This window comes from Zerene cesonia, chromosome 10 (assembly GCF_012273895.1).
Source record: "Zerene cesonia ecotype Mississippi chromosome 10, Zerene_cesonia_1.1, whole genome shotgun sequence".
Taxonomy (NCBI): Eukaryota; Metazoa; Arthropoda; class Insecta; order Lepidoptera; family Pieridae; genus Zerene; species Zerene cesonia.
In genome coordinates, this window is record NC_052111.1 from 53,813 (window position 1) to 71,123 (window position 17,311).

Below are 17,311 nucleotides of genomic sequence, written 5' to 3' on the forward strand. Positions count from 1 at the left end.
AGACAGACGCACAGACAAAGTTACTTTCGTATTTATAATATTAGTAGGTATATTAAGTCATCCGTCATATTTAATACATACTAAGTCACGTTAATCTTTAAAACACAGTTGTTCGCACGTTTCTATATTTGCATCTAAAACACATCAGAACCCCGAAATATCTAAACAGTATCAGTGTTAATGCAATGTATATTGTATGTGTGAAGTTTATCTTGGGGCGGTGTTATGGCGGCAATAAAACAAATGAATACACGACCCGAAGTTAAGTGCCTGACGTGCTCGACACTCGGGCTTGAGTGAGTTTGAGAAGCTGTAGGTTATCAAACCGCAATATTTTTGAAAAAACTTATTACATATTGAACCTTGTTTGCTATCATTCAATTCAGGTAGAATAAGATGCTAATAGTTAATAGAAATTAAAGTGGGTGAAAATCGATTCTTAAGGCGTAGGTTACTGTTTATAATGGTACTAGTGAAGCTGATAAAATCGTGCTCAAAATGGGAACAGATGTTTTTAGAAGAGTGGGTGAAACAGATCCTGCAACATTTATAATACTAAGTCATTTCAAATACTCTATTCAGCTCGTTGTTATTTGCTAAGTGCACTTCAAATAATAGGAAATGCAATATAACCTTTCGAAGAGCACCTACGCACTGGAACGCTTTCCGTTAAATCCCAGGAATCCTATAAATGTGGGATGGAATTAATTTACCCGAGAGCGAAGACAATTTAATCGCATTAAGTCTGTACCTTTCTAAATACGGAACTAAAAAGTGGAATTTACTTAATAAATACACGTAGGAATTTTTTATTAAGTCTTACTGAGCTGTGACATTTATTGACCTAAGGTTAAGTTTGTCATTACATTTAATGACGGCCAAATTGTCTCTGTATATTTTTTTATTATATAATGTATCTTTATAGTATTTAAGTATTTAAGAGAATAGACATTGAACACTGAAGCCATTCGTTCGAAATTAATAAATATATCTGCTATTGAAATACGCAAATGAAAATCGTAGAAATATACCTATCAGGTTTAGTGATTATATAACACAGATTTTAATGTCCATAATACAATATTTTATATATATTATATTGATCACATTGGATAGAATTATTAAGAATATCAAAGGTGTAGCAGACATTAAATTATGTTTATAATTAACTAACATCGGTTCCTTCTTCATCACAATATTGTTTCATGATGATGACTAGGTATTATATATACATTTATAGATACTTCAGTGTAATAGTATCTACTTGACTCAATCCTTTACTTAGATATTAGAACTAACATTGTTAATGTATTTTAGTTTCGTGATATGAAAAAATAGTATTGCAGACTGCACTTAAAGACTACGTATTCATTCATGTCGCCTTTAATTTTATTGTATCATGACGTAATACTCGCAATGTTTAAAGTCCATTCTATTTTTGCTTACACGTGATATTATTTATAAATTGTTTTGTATTGAAATAGTACCTACATCTACGAGTAGTTTTATGATTAGCACAATCATTATGCAATCTAGCAAAAAGAGTGATTTAGAAAAATCTTATAGCCTAAAACCCGTGATTACGAATTCAATTTTACAAAATTTTACGAAAGTTGTAAATTGTATTGATAATCACATTATATTTTATTTAATTCGTTTGGCAGCACATTTTAATACGAGTTTTCAAAGTTATTTAGTATCAAATATTTCCATAGAGGCTTGTGTCATTGAATACTTCACCAGCGCCAAATGGGTTATAAAAGTTTTACTTTCAGTTTACTATTATGGCTTCTTGCCAATATAAAAAGCGATATAATATTGAAATAAAAAACAAGCATCTTTGTCATATATAGTGCTATTAAAAGTGGGTACAAACTAATTTTAGTTGTTACATAGATTCTTTTTAATATTATTTAATGTTACCTAAATTCGGTATTTACCTTTTTCATAGAATGCTTTCTTATGATCATACTAATGTTAATACAGAATTATATATACAATTTATTAACTGTGTCAAATAATGCTGCATATGCATTTTGGAAACACGCCAACAAAAGGGACTCTCATTAAATTGGTAAAATTATTTAGATGGTGCATAGTTATTTATGGATGTCGACATTCCCAAATATTATAAATCGCTGTTGCAACGTTAAATAATTGTCCCCGTTTCATTCATATATTCTAAATGTCATATAAAGTACTTCGTTATTAAATTTTGTATTAAATTGAGACAGGACAAAAATATCAACATATTCCATAACGAGAACCAGAATGGTTATTTATTACCTTAAAAAAATAGTTGACGTCAAACGCAGACCTATCGATACAAAATCAAGCACAAATATTTGCACAGAATATATATAAGTACTTAAATGTTTTATCTGTTCCGTAAAGATTCGTTTTAAATAATTTTGTCATTCTATAATATCTCAATGATCGTAAATTCATATAAAGGTAACTCTTTAAATCTTGCTCACGTAAGCGTCTTCAATACACGTGCCAGACACGTCCTGTCAATGTACTTTTTTTCTTGTAAAAAAGGTGTATCAGCAGGCTGAGGCTACGGTCTTATGATGCATTGATATAACTATTTACTTACTAGCTGTGCACCGCGGCTCTACCCACGTCGTACATGATTTTGTACAGCATACAGCCTGACTCAACTAATGGATTTCAAGACAAAAATAATTATTCAATTTGAAACAAAGTTTTCTAGATTATTAGTATAAATAAACAAAAATGTATCAATTGTTTCAATTGAAACACATTATTATCAAGTCATGGTTCAAATGAACACCTGAATGAGTATTTCAGACGGGTGCTTACGTTCTGCTATATAAGTATATATAAATTTCCTTTTGACCTGTAAACCATTTCAGACAATGGGCACTTCATGCGTTCAGACGAAGGTGCGGTCTGCATTTAACTGGTGACCGACTTCGCTCCCGTTTTCACTCCACTGCGTTGCACGTGTTTTTGATTTTATCGCTTTATAAGGAACCATCCAGAAAAAGGATTATGTGAGGGATAATATCATAGGAATTATTGTACTGATTAAAATTGTAAGTCTAGCGTATATTGAGATTATGCAATTATTTTTATATATTTATTTTTAACTTGATACAAAATACTAGCGGGATATATTGTAAAATTTAATCTTTCAGTGCAATAGTAGTATTTTCTTGTATTTGATTTTACGCGAGTATTTACGTTTAGAAATTAAATAATTTTTGAGTTTCATAAACAACAATTTTTGTATAACCTTCAAGATCTTAGTCTCCCCGTGACCACGCTCGCTGTAAAGTGTTCGAAACGTCGGGTTAATAATATAATGAATAAATCGCGTTTAAAATCCATTTAAAGTCTTTAATTTCTTTCAGTGCAATGTTAGCGTCGTATTTGAAATATATTGACTCTTCTACCTAGAAATACATTGAATTTCCTCGTAAAATTTTCTGGCGATAGTGGTTGAAACTACACCGATTCACCTCCGTAAATAGGGCACTTGAGAATCTTTTTGCAAGTAGCAAGGCATGTGTCGGCAAACGTTCGCTAATCTCGGCCACTGCCACTGAAACACTCGGCCAGCCTCGACCCGAGTGTGAACGCTGCTCAATGTTTAATTGACCGAATAAATCATACTTAAACAGATGCTCTCGGCTTTATGGGGCTTAATGTGCTCGATATCTTTGATATTTCACTTTGATTTTGTTGTGGAATTATTGAGACGTAGTTTAACGATGGATCCAGCTGAAATCCCTAATGTGATATGAACTAAATACCTCGCAAGTCCGTTCTTATTCCCAACCCTGTAAAGTTTGGCAAGACTTCAATATGACGTCAATATTTCGCGTCAAAGATTGACGTCACATAGAAGTTGTTCCCTAAGAACGTGGTTTCATTAAATAGTTTGAAGTATGTACTTTTAATTGAATCGTTAAACTTAACACACTGACATAGAAGCAATATATTAATCAGCGGCGTAGCCTGCGTGGGGGGTCCTGTATCAAAATTTTTGGGGGCTCTGTATTCTCTATTTTAATACTGTTATGAAAAATACCGAAGTTAGTTTGTAATTGTTTCTTTTTCACTATGTATGTAGTTAAGTTAAAATTATCTGAATTTTTATTCAGATATTATGAAATATACACCACATATTAATATAGAGATGGCTATATTATTATGAAAAATGCTCTACCTTAATTTTTTGAGTAAATTAAAAAGTATTTCAATAAGTATATTAATATTTAAAAACTTTTAAGAAAAGAAAACAGAATCCGCTTCCTTTATGATTGACAACGACAGAATGCCTGAAATATGAGGAATCGGCAAACCTTAAAGTTCCTAAAACTGATAAAAATTTATTCGCTAATTTAAGCATTCTAATATAATTGTGATCTTTTCTAGTCGTCGCTAATGACCTTAATGTTAAAAAGCGACCTAAAAGAAATAATTAATTTAAAAAAATCGATCATGCAAAGATGGGATCATGTGTAAATTTTGTTACTACCGATCCGACGAATGCTCTAACATCGTTCTATTTTTATAGTCGAATAATAAAGACCCATGACCAAAAACACAATCGTTTATGTTGTATAGCTGATTCATTTTAGTTCCAATTATGAATGTATTATAAGGTTAATAATTAATGTAAAACAATTAACCAATAGCAGCCCATATCGCTATGATTCATACACCATCGCATGCGTAATGAACCTATATCACTATGGAGTTTGTTACTTGTTAGTATGCGATAAACTCAATATTATGACAATTGCTATATTAACATGAAACCACACTGGCGTCATTAAATGAATGGACCCAATATTTAGCTTATCAGTATTATTACAATGAATTTATATTTGTATTAATTGCTTAGAACTACTGGTGAGTAAATCGCACTCGTTTTTTGAATTAATTCATATTGAACTTCAACCAAATTGTATAATAACGCGTGTAAATGTAAATTAGAGTATTATGCATTTTATTCCTTTCCATGTTAATATACAAATTATACTATATTATTATTATTTTTTTTTTATGTCATGGTCGGCAATGGAGCTGGTGGGTCGCCTGATGGAAAGCGCTACCACCGCCCATGACCATATTATATAATGAATAATATAATGAATATTTCATACAAACTAAAGAAAATCCTTCATTTATAATTGTATATTATCATAATTTATTTCATCGGACAAGCTCTGTTATGAAATAACTATTAAATTTGTGCTTCAACTTTTCGAATGGAGAATAGTTATTATCTTATACCTTTATACGAGCAATTCTTGTATATATATATATATATATATATATATATATATATATATATATATAATTGGAATCTCGGAATCGGCTAGAACGATTTTCATGAAATTTAGTATATAGGGGGTTTCGGGGGCGATAAATCGTACTAGCTAGGAATCTTTTTTAGAAAATGTCATATTCGTGTTTAATAATACTATTTTGCTTCGTAGATAGCTGGACAACTGAAATAACACATAGGCACTTTTTATACCAATATTCCTACGGGATACGGACTTACGCGGTTTCAACCGCGGGTCACAGCTAGTTTTTTATCAATTAGCAATTAAATAATATCTCTCTGATGGTATAACTAGGCTATTTCATATTTTTCGTGCTTTAAAATAAGTGGGCAAGTAGATTCCTTAACACTAATTACATTAATTAATTATGAGAAATGTACTTTAACAATAAGAAATGATTATCATAATGTAAATAAATTATAGTTCATTGTATATTCGTCTATTGTTTATTTTTTGTTGAACTTATTCTGAGATTCGTGTCAACAATTAACAAGTATACTACGTACTCCTTTATATATATTTAAAATTGTTTAATTCAATCTCGTTCAGATATTATTAACTACATATTTGAATGTATTTGTGAATTGAAATAAAATGACACCATACGTGATACGAAAATGGCTCCAAACTATTCATTTCCGAGCGAAAGTATTATATCCCTTAGAATTGTAATCTTCGATATCATGATATATTCTGTATTTTTTTAAACTTTTGCTTTCATTGGATAAAGAGTTATATAAAGCAAGCCTAGGCCTTGCCTTTGTCTTCTGACGAACATTATTGAATTTGGTCTCATTCTTGCGGTATTTTTTATTAAGGATTATACATATACAATAATTAATAAGTTTCTGACTTTTATACTCCATTGAAACGGTACCCTATTCTATTTGCTGAATTATTCTCAGATCTACAGATTGAGCTATCCTTCATATGATATTCAAGTTATGCCAAGGACTATCTCAATTGCTTTAGAGCTATATAAAAACATAAAACCCATCAAAATGTATTTACGTTAATATTTATTGCGTTGTATGTTATAACGTTCGCGAAAACGTGTTGTATAAATCTTTATAGCAGCTATAAAATAACAACAATGCGTGCTTTTTGAAGATTATCCAACTCGATCTTTATTATAATGTTATTAGAATTTCTAGAAATTTTTAGTGTGGGAGTCGAGTACGCTTTGGTAAAACTTTGGTCAGCAAACTGGGAATGGTACCATACCCCCACAGAAGATAAGCGTGAAATAGTAGCTTGCTAATGTGTTTCGTTCGGTGAGAAGGGGAGCTGCAGGCCCGTATTCTGTTCCTTACCCCTCCTAGTCCTTTCGTTTATTCCATCAATCTCCATCAATCCTTTCCTCATCCCTAATCCAGCAAAAACTAATGTTATCAACTCTACATTGTCAGGTCAGCTATCGGATTATGCAATTTTTATTTCTCGTTCTCCATATTAATAACTACAAGCAGTAGTTTGAAAAAATTACAAAACATTTAGTTAAAAAATAATGTTTCATAATGGTCATTGACGTTCCCATTCGTATTGAAACGCATAGTACATTATTTAAAACCTGCCAAATATTTGCTTTAAACGAATAATGGTGTTGATATTTACAATAATGACGTAAATGTGCTTATATTTTATTGTGTGTGTATAGCGGCATCTTCTGTCGAAACTACATATACCTAAACTTATACTCGCTAGTTTTCTAGAAATAGCTGACCTCGAAATATTATGAATGTCGCAGTTTTTAGATTTACTTGGGATATGTACGTATTCAATTGATTTAAATTAATGTTTTCACGAAGTCCAAACTTGTTACATTGCATTGTAATATTTCTATGGCTGTGATTTTTAAATTAAGATCACAAAAAACCGAGCTAACGGAAACAGTTTTATTGTTATAAGATAGCAAAAACGTGTCTTTTATTGTCATTTATTAGGGGTACGACTAGACAACTATAAAATGTTAACTTACTTAAATACAAACTTGATTTCATGTTTCCTTTTATCTACATCGGGTTTCCTGCATTACGATCATACCCATTAACAGAATATACCGCCTTATCTTAATTATTTCATCCCGGATGTCTATGCCCGTGTGAAATCCTCAGTATCTCACATACTTCTAGGAACAGTTGATTTGTAATAGCTTTAATGAGTCTGATTAATATGAATGCGCGTTCACTAATTAAAGAACTGCAAGCTCAATAAACTATTGTCAAAGGAATTGCTGTTTTGACCTAACACGTCAACCTTTCCATAGATGAACGCATTTGATGATGCCGACTGCCGACAGTTCGCAATTATATAACATATTCAACATTAATTTTACCCTAATCTAAGCATAGAAATTATTAGATATATCACTTAAAACTAGGTACGTAAACACAAAATAATCGTGGGCTGCGACTTATGTCGCCGATTTAAATTTTTGGTAAGACGGCAAATAGTAATAAATATTTACATATAAGTTGATACAGATAATGGTAACTTAAACAGATGATTAAAAAGTCCAGCAACAATTTAAAAAGTATCGAATATTTATGGAATGGCCGCAGGATATTTTTTACCTTGACACTTAAAACGCCTGATAGATTATGTTTTAAATAACTAGTGTATAAACTAATAAGTAGAGTTTGCTAAAATCTTTATTCAATAGGATAAAAATGAAATCATAATTTAACATTTTTTATTTATAACGAAACATATGTTGGATTCCAAATTTAAAAAATGAACAACAAATTCATACTTCTGCAACAAATACATACTTATTTTGAATGTTCTGCGTAGTTAATTTTAAAAGGAAGGAATTACAAACAGAGAAACATAAAAATACTTATCTTTGAAAAGCGTCCAACTATGTAACACCCAGCTTGACAATAGAACAGATAAGAAATTTATTTCCAAGCTATGACGCAACACTATTGGGCGGGAACTTTAAAGATGGCGGGTATTTTCGCCTCAGGACAGATTATGTCGTGAGTAAAGCTAGATATTTAATATTATTCCTCTAAAGAAAAACCATCCTCGTGTCTTGTCATTGTGCATAGATTACCATGTCGTTGCTGGCTTTGGTTTAGAAATAAGTAATCTTTTATTTCTTTAAATAGAAATACATACCAAACCATTGACGAGAAATAAAAAAAAAATTATACTCTGTAATCTATAATTTATATCAAGTTCTATTCATTTTGTATTAATCTATGGTGTATATAAAGTTGCTTTTTCATACTTTTATTTCATTTATATTATATCCTTGCCAAAAATGTAAGTCTAAATAAAACGATATATATCCCACGTATACACTCCCAAACCCGTGGAAACATAACAATTAATAAATTATAAATACACGTTCAAATAAAAATTTAAATATTACATTATGTATAGAATTGGGATGTGTTGCCATAACATATAAATAAAACACTAATCAAAGGTATACGAGCAATTAAAATAATGATTTGTGTGACATTTAGCAGACAAAAGTTTATAAAAATAAAAAATTTGTAGGTGAATCGATTAGTGAGTCATCTTGGATAACGAGATATGCAGACTTCTATCGAATGCATGTTTTGTAATGCGGGCGTGGGTCAGTGTCCACTTTAATTAGATTTAAGAGTAATCCCAATTCAGCTTAGGGCTTTATACACGAACGATTAAATAGTCATATTTATTAAAAGGCACTTATTTAGCTGCTATTAGTATTATATGTGTGACATAGATATACTTTTTAATGAGCAATTCACACAGCAAAGTAAATTTATGCAAATTGAAATTCTACGAGAGACTAATAATAATTATTACAAAACATAAAATATAGCTACATCTACATTTGTAGTAGAAGTTGATCGTTCCTTTAATATTATGTTTAATAAATATTAATTACAATCTTACAAACAGAAATATTCTCAAACATGTATTCCGTTTGTGAAGTAAATATCTATTATCATTTTCACGTTTTACAAAGCAACTGCGAAACAGCGCTCTCTCGAGTTTAGATCATTAGCATTTAACACGTTTTTTGGATGCCGTAATAAAAGCGCTAAATAAACATTTTGATTAACGTATTTTATACATGCGAAAAGCCATGAATATGTTAATAGGTGTTATGCTCACCAAATCTTGTGTTTTCGGGAATAACCATTAAATAAGAACATGAAACAATATTCTTCAGTTTTCATGGTAAAATGGCATTTATGAAGACATTTCTAATAATTCAGAAACCCTTATGTCCAAGAACATCGACTACGTGTGACATCTGCCAACCCGCACTTGACCAGCGTGGTGGATTACGACCTGAACTCTCATAGCAAGCATGTCCCTGCAATATGGGCTAATGATGATGACGATGACCTTCATTAATCTTTAACCTTGGTTCTAAATATTTTTCATTATTTTCATAAAATTTTATTGTGTAGCGCCGCCTTAAGTCCGTTTAGCTCAACTAACGCGGACACCTTCTGTGATAACAATCATAGGTCGTGAACTCGCTTCGTGACGTGTCTTGCTTTGGCTTTGTCACACAATTTATAACACTCTTGAACGCCGCATCTATTTTAACAAGATTTAATCTCTGATGTAGCTTTATCATAGATAATTAAATTAGTTAATATAACATCACTTTAGGTCTAACAATCGGTGGTATCGCTACTTATGACTATTGAACTCGTTTGTCAATAAAATTATAATGATTATCCCTACAACAAAGGTCACCGATGTGTCGCAGAGAAAGATACCGCTCCAGGTTATAAAATGAGACCAAATGACAACAATATTCTATCAAACCCAAAAAGAATCACGTCTATCCATTGAAACCCACGGAGTAATCGAAAATAAATAAAAAAACAGTTGAATTGAGTCCTCCGTTTTAGGACCGTGGGTTAAAAAAAACCAATTAACTTCTCCAAATAATTTGTTTATAAAACATATACACAACACAGAACGGCATTTAGAGGCAACGTTAACACTTTTTCTGGAATTCAATGGACTGTAACATAATGAGAAGACTATAAAACTAGTATTTCACAATAACAGCATTTTTTATTCTGCGCTAGTTGAAAACGAAGTCGTGAACTTTACCAATCTGGCTATTTCCATTTTACCTGTAAAAATTGGCCATCGCCCAACACACGTTTGTAAACTTACGCCCACTGTATCTATTTAAAATTCACCATTTTACGCGACCACATTTGATTTTCTATGACGTTAATCCTGTGAAATTGCGCGATTCGTATTTTATAGCGGTATGCTTTATGGAGATTTTTTTTAATTTAGTGGCCAGATTTTATATGAATTGAAGAAGTAAAGTTTACAAAATTTTCGTAACAGAATTTTCTGCATTTATTTTATGAGATTACTAAAGATCCGACTCGGCTTCGGTACTTACTGTACGGAAACAAGAATTTTTGATATCGGCCGAATTATTCGTGAGATTAGCGTGTTCAAGTAGACTACCACGGATCAGCTTAAAATTAATAAAACATTAAACACTAATATCGTAATAAGTAAAAAATATATATATAATGTTTCATACAATAACATTGTTAAGTAATAATATGCAAGAAATATCTAGAAGCTGGGACCTCAGATACCTATTTCCAATAAATGATCCATATATATCCGTAGCTTCTGTAGCTTAATATTTGCAAAATTGAATAGACCAAACTGTTCATTTGGGCTGTTTTCTTTTATAAGTTGAGTACTCGATAACTCCGTGGGTTTTCAGACGATTAAAGTAATTCTTCTAGTGTTTGATTGGTAATTGTTTTGATTTGGTCCTGTTTTAGAATTTGAAATGGTTCCTCCCTCTCCAGGAATGTCGATGACCTTTTTTGTAGAAAAGATTTTTATAGTACCTATGGGCCTCGTATAAAAATAACTTAATATAACCACAAATAATAACAAAAGTAGGTATCAAATATAGTCAAGACATTATTATAATAATAATGCGGCTTTAATAACAGCGTAATGCTCATGTTGAAAATTAAGTTTATTGTGAAGTGTTAGTTTAGAAATACATGTAGATTTGTATTTGTTACAATTGCGAAAGTAAATCTGTCTGTCCGTCTATCTGCCTGTCTCTTCTTAACGCCTAAACCCCTGAACGGATTTGGATTAAATGTAGCAAAAAGGTAGTTTTAGCCCGAGACAGCGTGTAAGATAAGTTATTATATACTATAAGTTATATCGCGCGACATGGTGAGGAGTTGTTTTTCCTAAGGTCTATACAATTTGTCAAAATTGGTTAAGTGGTTTCGGTGTGAAAGAATCTTACATGACTTTATGTTTGACGTTAAGGAACTTCCATACAAACTATCATCCCCTATTTCAACCCCTAAAAAGAGCGTAGACTCTTTTTCGCAATAGTAAGTATCCTATTCCCAAATTCAGTTCTATCTTAATACCAAATTTCATCAAAATCGGTTCAGTGCTTTAGGCGTGAAAGCGTCACAGACAGACAGAGTTACTTTCACATTTACAATATAAGCAGGGATGACTTTTTATCTCGGATATTTTAAAGAACCGGGACCTATGCGGATAAAACCTCAGGACGTCTAAATATTTACACTTTACACTTTTTCATGTTTTGTATTTTTATCGCATAGCTAAGAAAACACGAAGAATTAGAACAAGTCACCTTGACATAGTCTCATGTAAATCAGATCACTATCTAAGCAAACCTATTTAGAATAGCTAATTCTCGGCGACAAGTTGAATCTAGATTGTGTTATCTGTGCGCAAACCTCAGCTCCCTCTATCAAATAGATTACCTAATGACTTATAACCTGCTCGACGCGACGCTCGTAATTTCGGATGTAAAACAACGAACATTAAACTAAACTGATTACGAGTTTCGGCTCTCGAAATCTTCGTTATAATTGTAAATTTTTGACATTGCACTTGGTTTAACACGTTACTGTTATTTTGTACTGAGTACAAATAAATATAACAATCTTTCGCACAAAAAGCTGAATTTAAAAAGAATACATGTTTTTATTTATAAAAATTATAATTCATTTGTTTTTTTTTAAGATTACATGAAAAGGCCAAAAAATCTATGCTGAATGGTAAATTTTGTTTTTGCGTAGTTATAAATAACAATTTCGATACGTCTTTGTTTTCTTTTGAAGTGAAACTTCTTAAGAATCGTTGTGATTTCAAACCTGATGCAACGGAAAAACGACAGGTAAGAGACGCAAATACAAAAATATGTAGAATGAAGCCGGCAAAGAGTGAGACAGAAATATACATACTATTTTATATTACTGAAGTTTCACTTCTATCGTGTGTGAATCGCAGACACACCTTTTTATTGTTTCTTAAACAATATACTTATAATAAAATTTAGTGAACGCAACCAAAGTTCAGTCACGGCCATGTCTGCATCATTTTTTATTAAGAGCAGCAACAGGTTTGCAAATATAACCGGTTAGAGTCGACATGCGGATGTCCGACAATACAATTTAATATGGTCAATGATGTTAAGAATTAAGACTATAGAGTAAATGTAAATATCTGTGGACAATAACGAACTAAAAGACGCAACAAATGTGTCTCACTAGTATGGTCTATACTCGTATATAATCCATAGAGGATATTGTCGTAATCGCTGTATGGGTATATAAATACCCATACATTATTTATATAAGCTTATATAAGCTTAAGATTGACCAATTATAAATAATAAAATAAGCTTATTGGAATTACGTCAATCGCAAAGAACATTAAACATGAAATATTATAAACAAACTAGCTGACCCGGCATACATTGTGCCTTACTATTATCATTCAGGGGTATGGAAAATAGACGTTAACCGATTCTCAAACCTACCCGATGTGCACACAAAATTTCATGAGAATCGTCCCAGTCGTATCGGAGGAGCATGGTATCTAACATAATAACACGACTATTTTATATGATACTAGCTGACCCGGCATACGCTGTTTTGCCTGACTCTTATCATTTAGGGATATAAAAAATAGATGTTGGCCGATTCTCAGACCTACCCAATATGCACATAATATTTCGTGTGATTCGTTCCAGCGGTTTTGAAGGAGTACGGTAACCAACATTGTGACACGAGAATTTTATATATATAGAGAAGATATATGGATATACTCAGTAAAAAAAGTAAAAGTATATACTTCCAAGAAAGTACATACTTTTTGCGACTGATACCTTATGAAATTATTTTTCCTAAGCGTTAATGAATTATAAAGATGTATGATTTGGCAATATACCTACAGCAAATTATTGCCCAATTATCTATGGGTGTTGTTGATAATCAGCTCTGCTGCTGTTTTCTTTAAATCGTTTACATAACTAGCTTTTACCCGCGTCTTCGCACGCGTTAAAATCTGAGTAGTTTAATATATGTTATTAAACCTAGGTATCAACCTTCCTCTTGAATTACTCTATCTATTAAAAAAAACTCATAAATCTAAATCCGTTTCGTAGTTTTAAACGTTCGTAGATTTAAGCATACACAGGGACATAGGGACAGATAGAAAGCGACTTTGTTTTATGCTATGTAGTAATATAACAATAAGCTAGTTGGCTATACTTATTCCTTATATACAAACAAGTATTTTATTAAACCAGAGTGAGTTATATGTATTGTCTTTGAATAAATAAGACTTTAGTTATTTTATTTTATAGATCTTTCCATTACGTGTGAAGTGTCATACATTCAATTCCGCAACTTCGTTACCCTGTATACTACTATAATATTCATAACATTCTATGCATATATCTATATTCTATGCCTATTTCCATATTAGTTATCATTATACAGACTATAAAGTATAAACAATTTAATAATCTTTTTCAAATAATATTATCCTGACACTACATCGTATCCTACTAATATTAGAAATGCGAAAGTTTGCAAGGATGTGTGTATGTCTGTTATTCTTTCACGCAAAAGCTACTGAACTGATGCCAATGAAATTTCGTACGTAGATAGCTGGACAACTGAAATAACATACAGGCAACTTTTTATCCCAATATTCCTACGGGATACGGATTGACGCTTGTGAAACCGAGGGGCGCAGCTAGTAAAAACAATCAATCCAACATATCATAATAAATCACAAATAATATAATACTACATGACAAGTAAATAATTCAATATTTTATTCGTTTCCAAATCATACTATATGATACCTCTATTTATTCGATCAAATGGAATATTCAGTTTGTTATTGGCATAATTAGGTTCATAAAAAGGTGTGTAATTTACAAACTATCAAAATTAATGTAGATATTAAAAATTCTTATTATCTTCACTCATTCTGTCTCTGTGGATATCATAGATACTTTTACGGCTTTGTATAGTTACCTCTTATACATTACGAGATAGCCAAACAATTATAAGTACATAACATTTTAAACCTACTGGCGATAAATCTAGCGCGCCCATTACCCAAATATCGCTATATAATGAATATTATTGTATTGAAAACATTTCGTATGGTGTTTTCAAAATTTCGAGCCAAAATATTTACAATCGCTCGCATATCTTGGCACACACGCCACAACCTTTAACAATATTGCTTTTGTTGCGTTCAGAAATAACCTTGTTATTCCATGTTTTATTATCGGTTCCTGCGAATTGGGTAATGAGTCAGTATTTATTCATCGTAACCACTTACATTGTAAATCACTGAGTCTATTATAGTCCTATTTCAATTAGAATTTAAAATAAAACTTTCGAGCTTTACATACTCTGTACTCTTCCCTTATTCTTGCGTTATATACTTTGTACTGTTACCTGTTGGTACTGCTTTTTAGACTTTAAGAATTTCAAAAATTAACCATAATCACTCAACATGCTTTTACTTGATTTTGAAGTTATTATGTTTGATTTTGGAAATGTGAAAGTCTGCAACATATATATTATTTCAGTAGTTTAGAATAGAATCATGCAGTCATAAACATTTTAAATACAAATCTTGGTCAAACATTCTTGCTGTAAGTAGTATTTAGCAAGCCACGTGGAAATCTACTGGAATCATAGTGTGATTACATAATCTGGAAGCCGCGATGAATGAACCATAAGTAGATAATATTATATTATGTATTTAATGTTTACTTTCATAGCATTCAAATGCTTTATAAATGACAAATTTTCAAACAACAGATATAACATTTTCTCATATTATATTGAATAAAAAAAAATTATAGATGTTAACTATTATCAAATCCAATTAATTTTAATTTGTTCCAAAATTGATATAGGCAGAATCCGTCCTCAGTGGGATCGAGAATTGCCACTTTAGAAAAAGAAGTCATTTTTTGTAATGCTACCCACCCATTTTCACCTTTCAAATAATTCGCAAAATACAATAAATAATTGATGTCTCAAGATGCGCTTAAAATAACAAGATTTATCTTATCAATTTCTATTTTGAGAAAGCCAAGATATTTTGTAACATGGCAGTAAACAATAGATAATAACTGGTAACCATAAAACGCTTCACCATTAACAGGTCAATTGACTTCAATGATAGAGTCTTAGAACGTTGGTCAAGGTCGCATTTGTTATCTTACAACTAAGCAACAATTATTTTGCACGTTATGGAGTAGGTACATAGAAAACCTGCCAGTTGCAGACATAAATTAGCTTCCAGAATTTACGTATTTGATGTGTGTGTTTGGTGTGTGTTTTTGTTCATTGGGTCGCTTAATTAACGAGTAAGAAATTATCAACTTGTTTTAAAGATAACGTCACTTTTTAAAACGTGTTTTTTCGATCCTTCCTTCATTGACATAATCAAAGACTTATGTGGTAAAAAAACAGCGTTACAAATTGGGCATTCTTTTGCGCATTGTCTTTAATATCTTAAGCTGTTTGAATATTGACTTAACAAATATGTAAACTCTCACACTAATTACTAATCTTTTTGAATGGAGATAAATATTGTTTGAGAATGTTAATTGCTTAATCAAGGTTAAATTACATAAAAGATATTTTTAATATTGGGAAGCTGTATGGCCTTCAGATTAATTTAAGATGTAGACCTCTAAACAAGTCATCAGAAACTAGAATATCTAAACTAAACATATATTAAAAATATTGTTTGGTGTGCATTCCAGTTTTATCCTAATGTAGACTAAAATACTGATGACTTACCGTGTCTTCCAAATTCTTGAATTCATTGAACAGCCGATTGTTTGTGAGCTTCTGGTTCAGGGACTTAACATTAGCCGTCATCGCAATCATGTTCGCAGTGAGCTGATCAACCTCATAACGGAGCTTGTTTATTTGCACTTCGCGAACTATGGTTAGAACTAGCAGCCACATGGCCAGAGCTCCCACTGTTACACCAAATATCACACACCCCTTCCTCCGCGAACCACTTTTCTCCATACCTTCCTTGTATTGTCTCTCGAAATCCCCACTCATTAAGTTCTTTGACGAATCTTTGATATCGCTTGATTCCGGTGTGTACATTGTGACAGTTGGTATCAGAACACAATGCGATGCAATGTTTCCGTCAGTAGTAAGATGTCACGTATTCACATAAAAGGTTATCGGTCCATAATTGTTTTCGGGAATTAGGATAAGTTTCTATTCGGCCGGAAGAAACGCGCGGGTGTCCGGTGAGGCGGACCGGTATAGAGTGGGAAGGACGGCTGCGCGCGCGCACGACTGCTCTGCAATTTCGATCGAAACCGAATGCAGTCAATATTGGTTTGATTGTTTACGTGTTTCAATTAATTGCGTTTGAATTAATTATATAACACTTGTTTAATGATAACTGCTTGGGCTCAATAAGAAAATCAAAAACGAGCTTGCGACTCATTTCTTAAAGAGAGCTTTTGTGCTAGAATCTATTATCTATTTATTTATTTAAGAGACGGTTATGGTTGATATACGATATAAGCATATATTCCACAAAATAATTTCATCTCTTAAAAATGTGATACATTTAAAGTGTTCCAGTTAAAATACATATTCCAATTTTTACTGGCATGTTGC

The 17,311-nt window shown here is 31.8% G+C and overlaps 1 protein-coding gene across 1 annotated transcript in view; it reads right to left on the reverse strand.

Annotated features, from left to right (window-relative positions):
* The window catches only part of LOC119829570 (protein eiger), a 31,166-nt gene extending 14,145 nt beyond the window's left edge, over positions 1-17,021 (reverse strand). The window contains exon 1 of the mRNA XM_038352141.1: positions 16,463-17,021. Within this exon, the coding sequence (XP_038208069.1) occupies positions 16,463-16,783 (321 nt within the window). The 5' untranslated portion in view covers positions 16,784-17,021. The remainder of the gene's footprint in view (positions 1-16,462) is intronic.
* Positions 17,022-17,311: the final 290 nt, after the last annotated feature.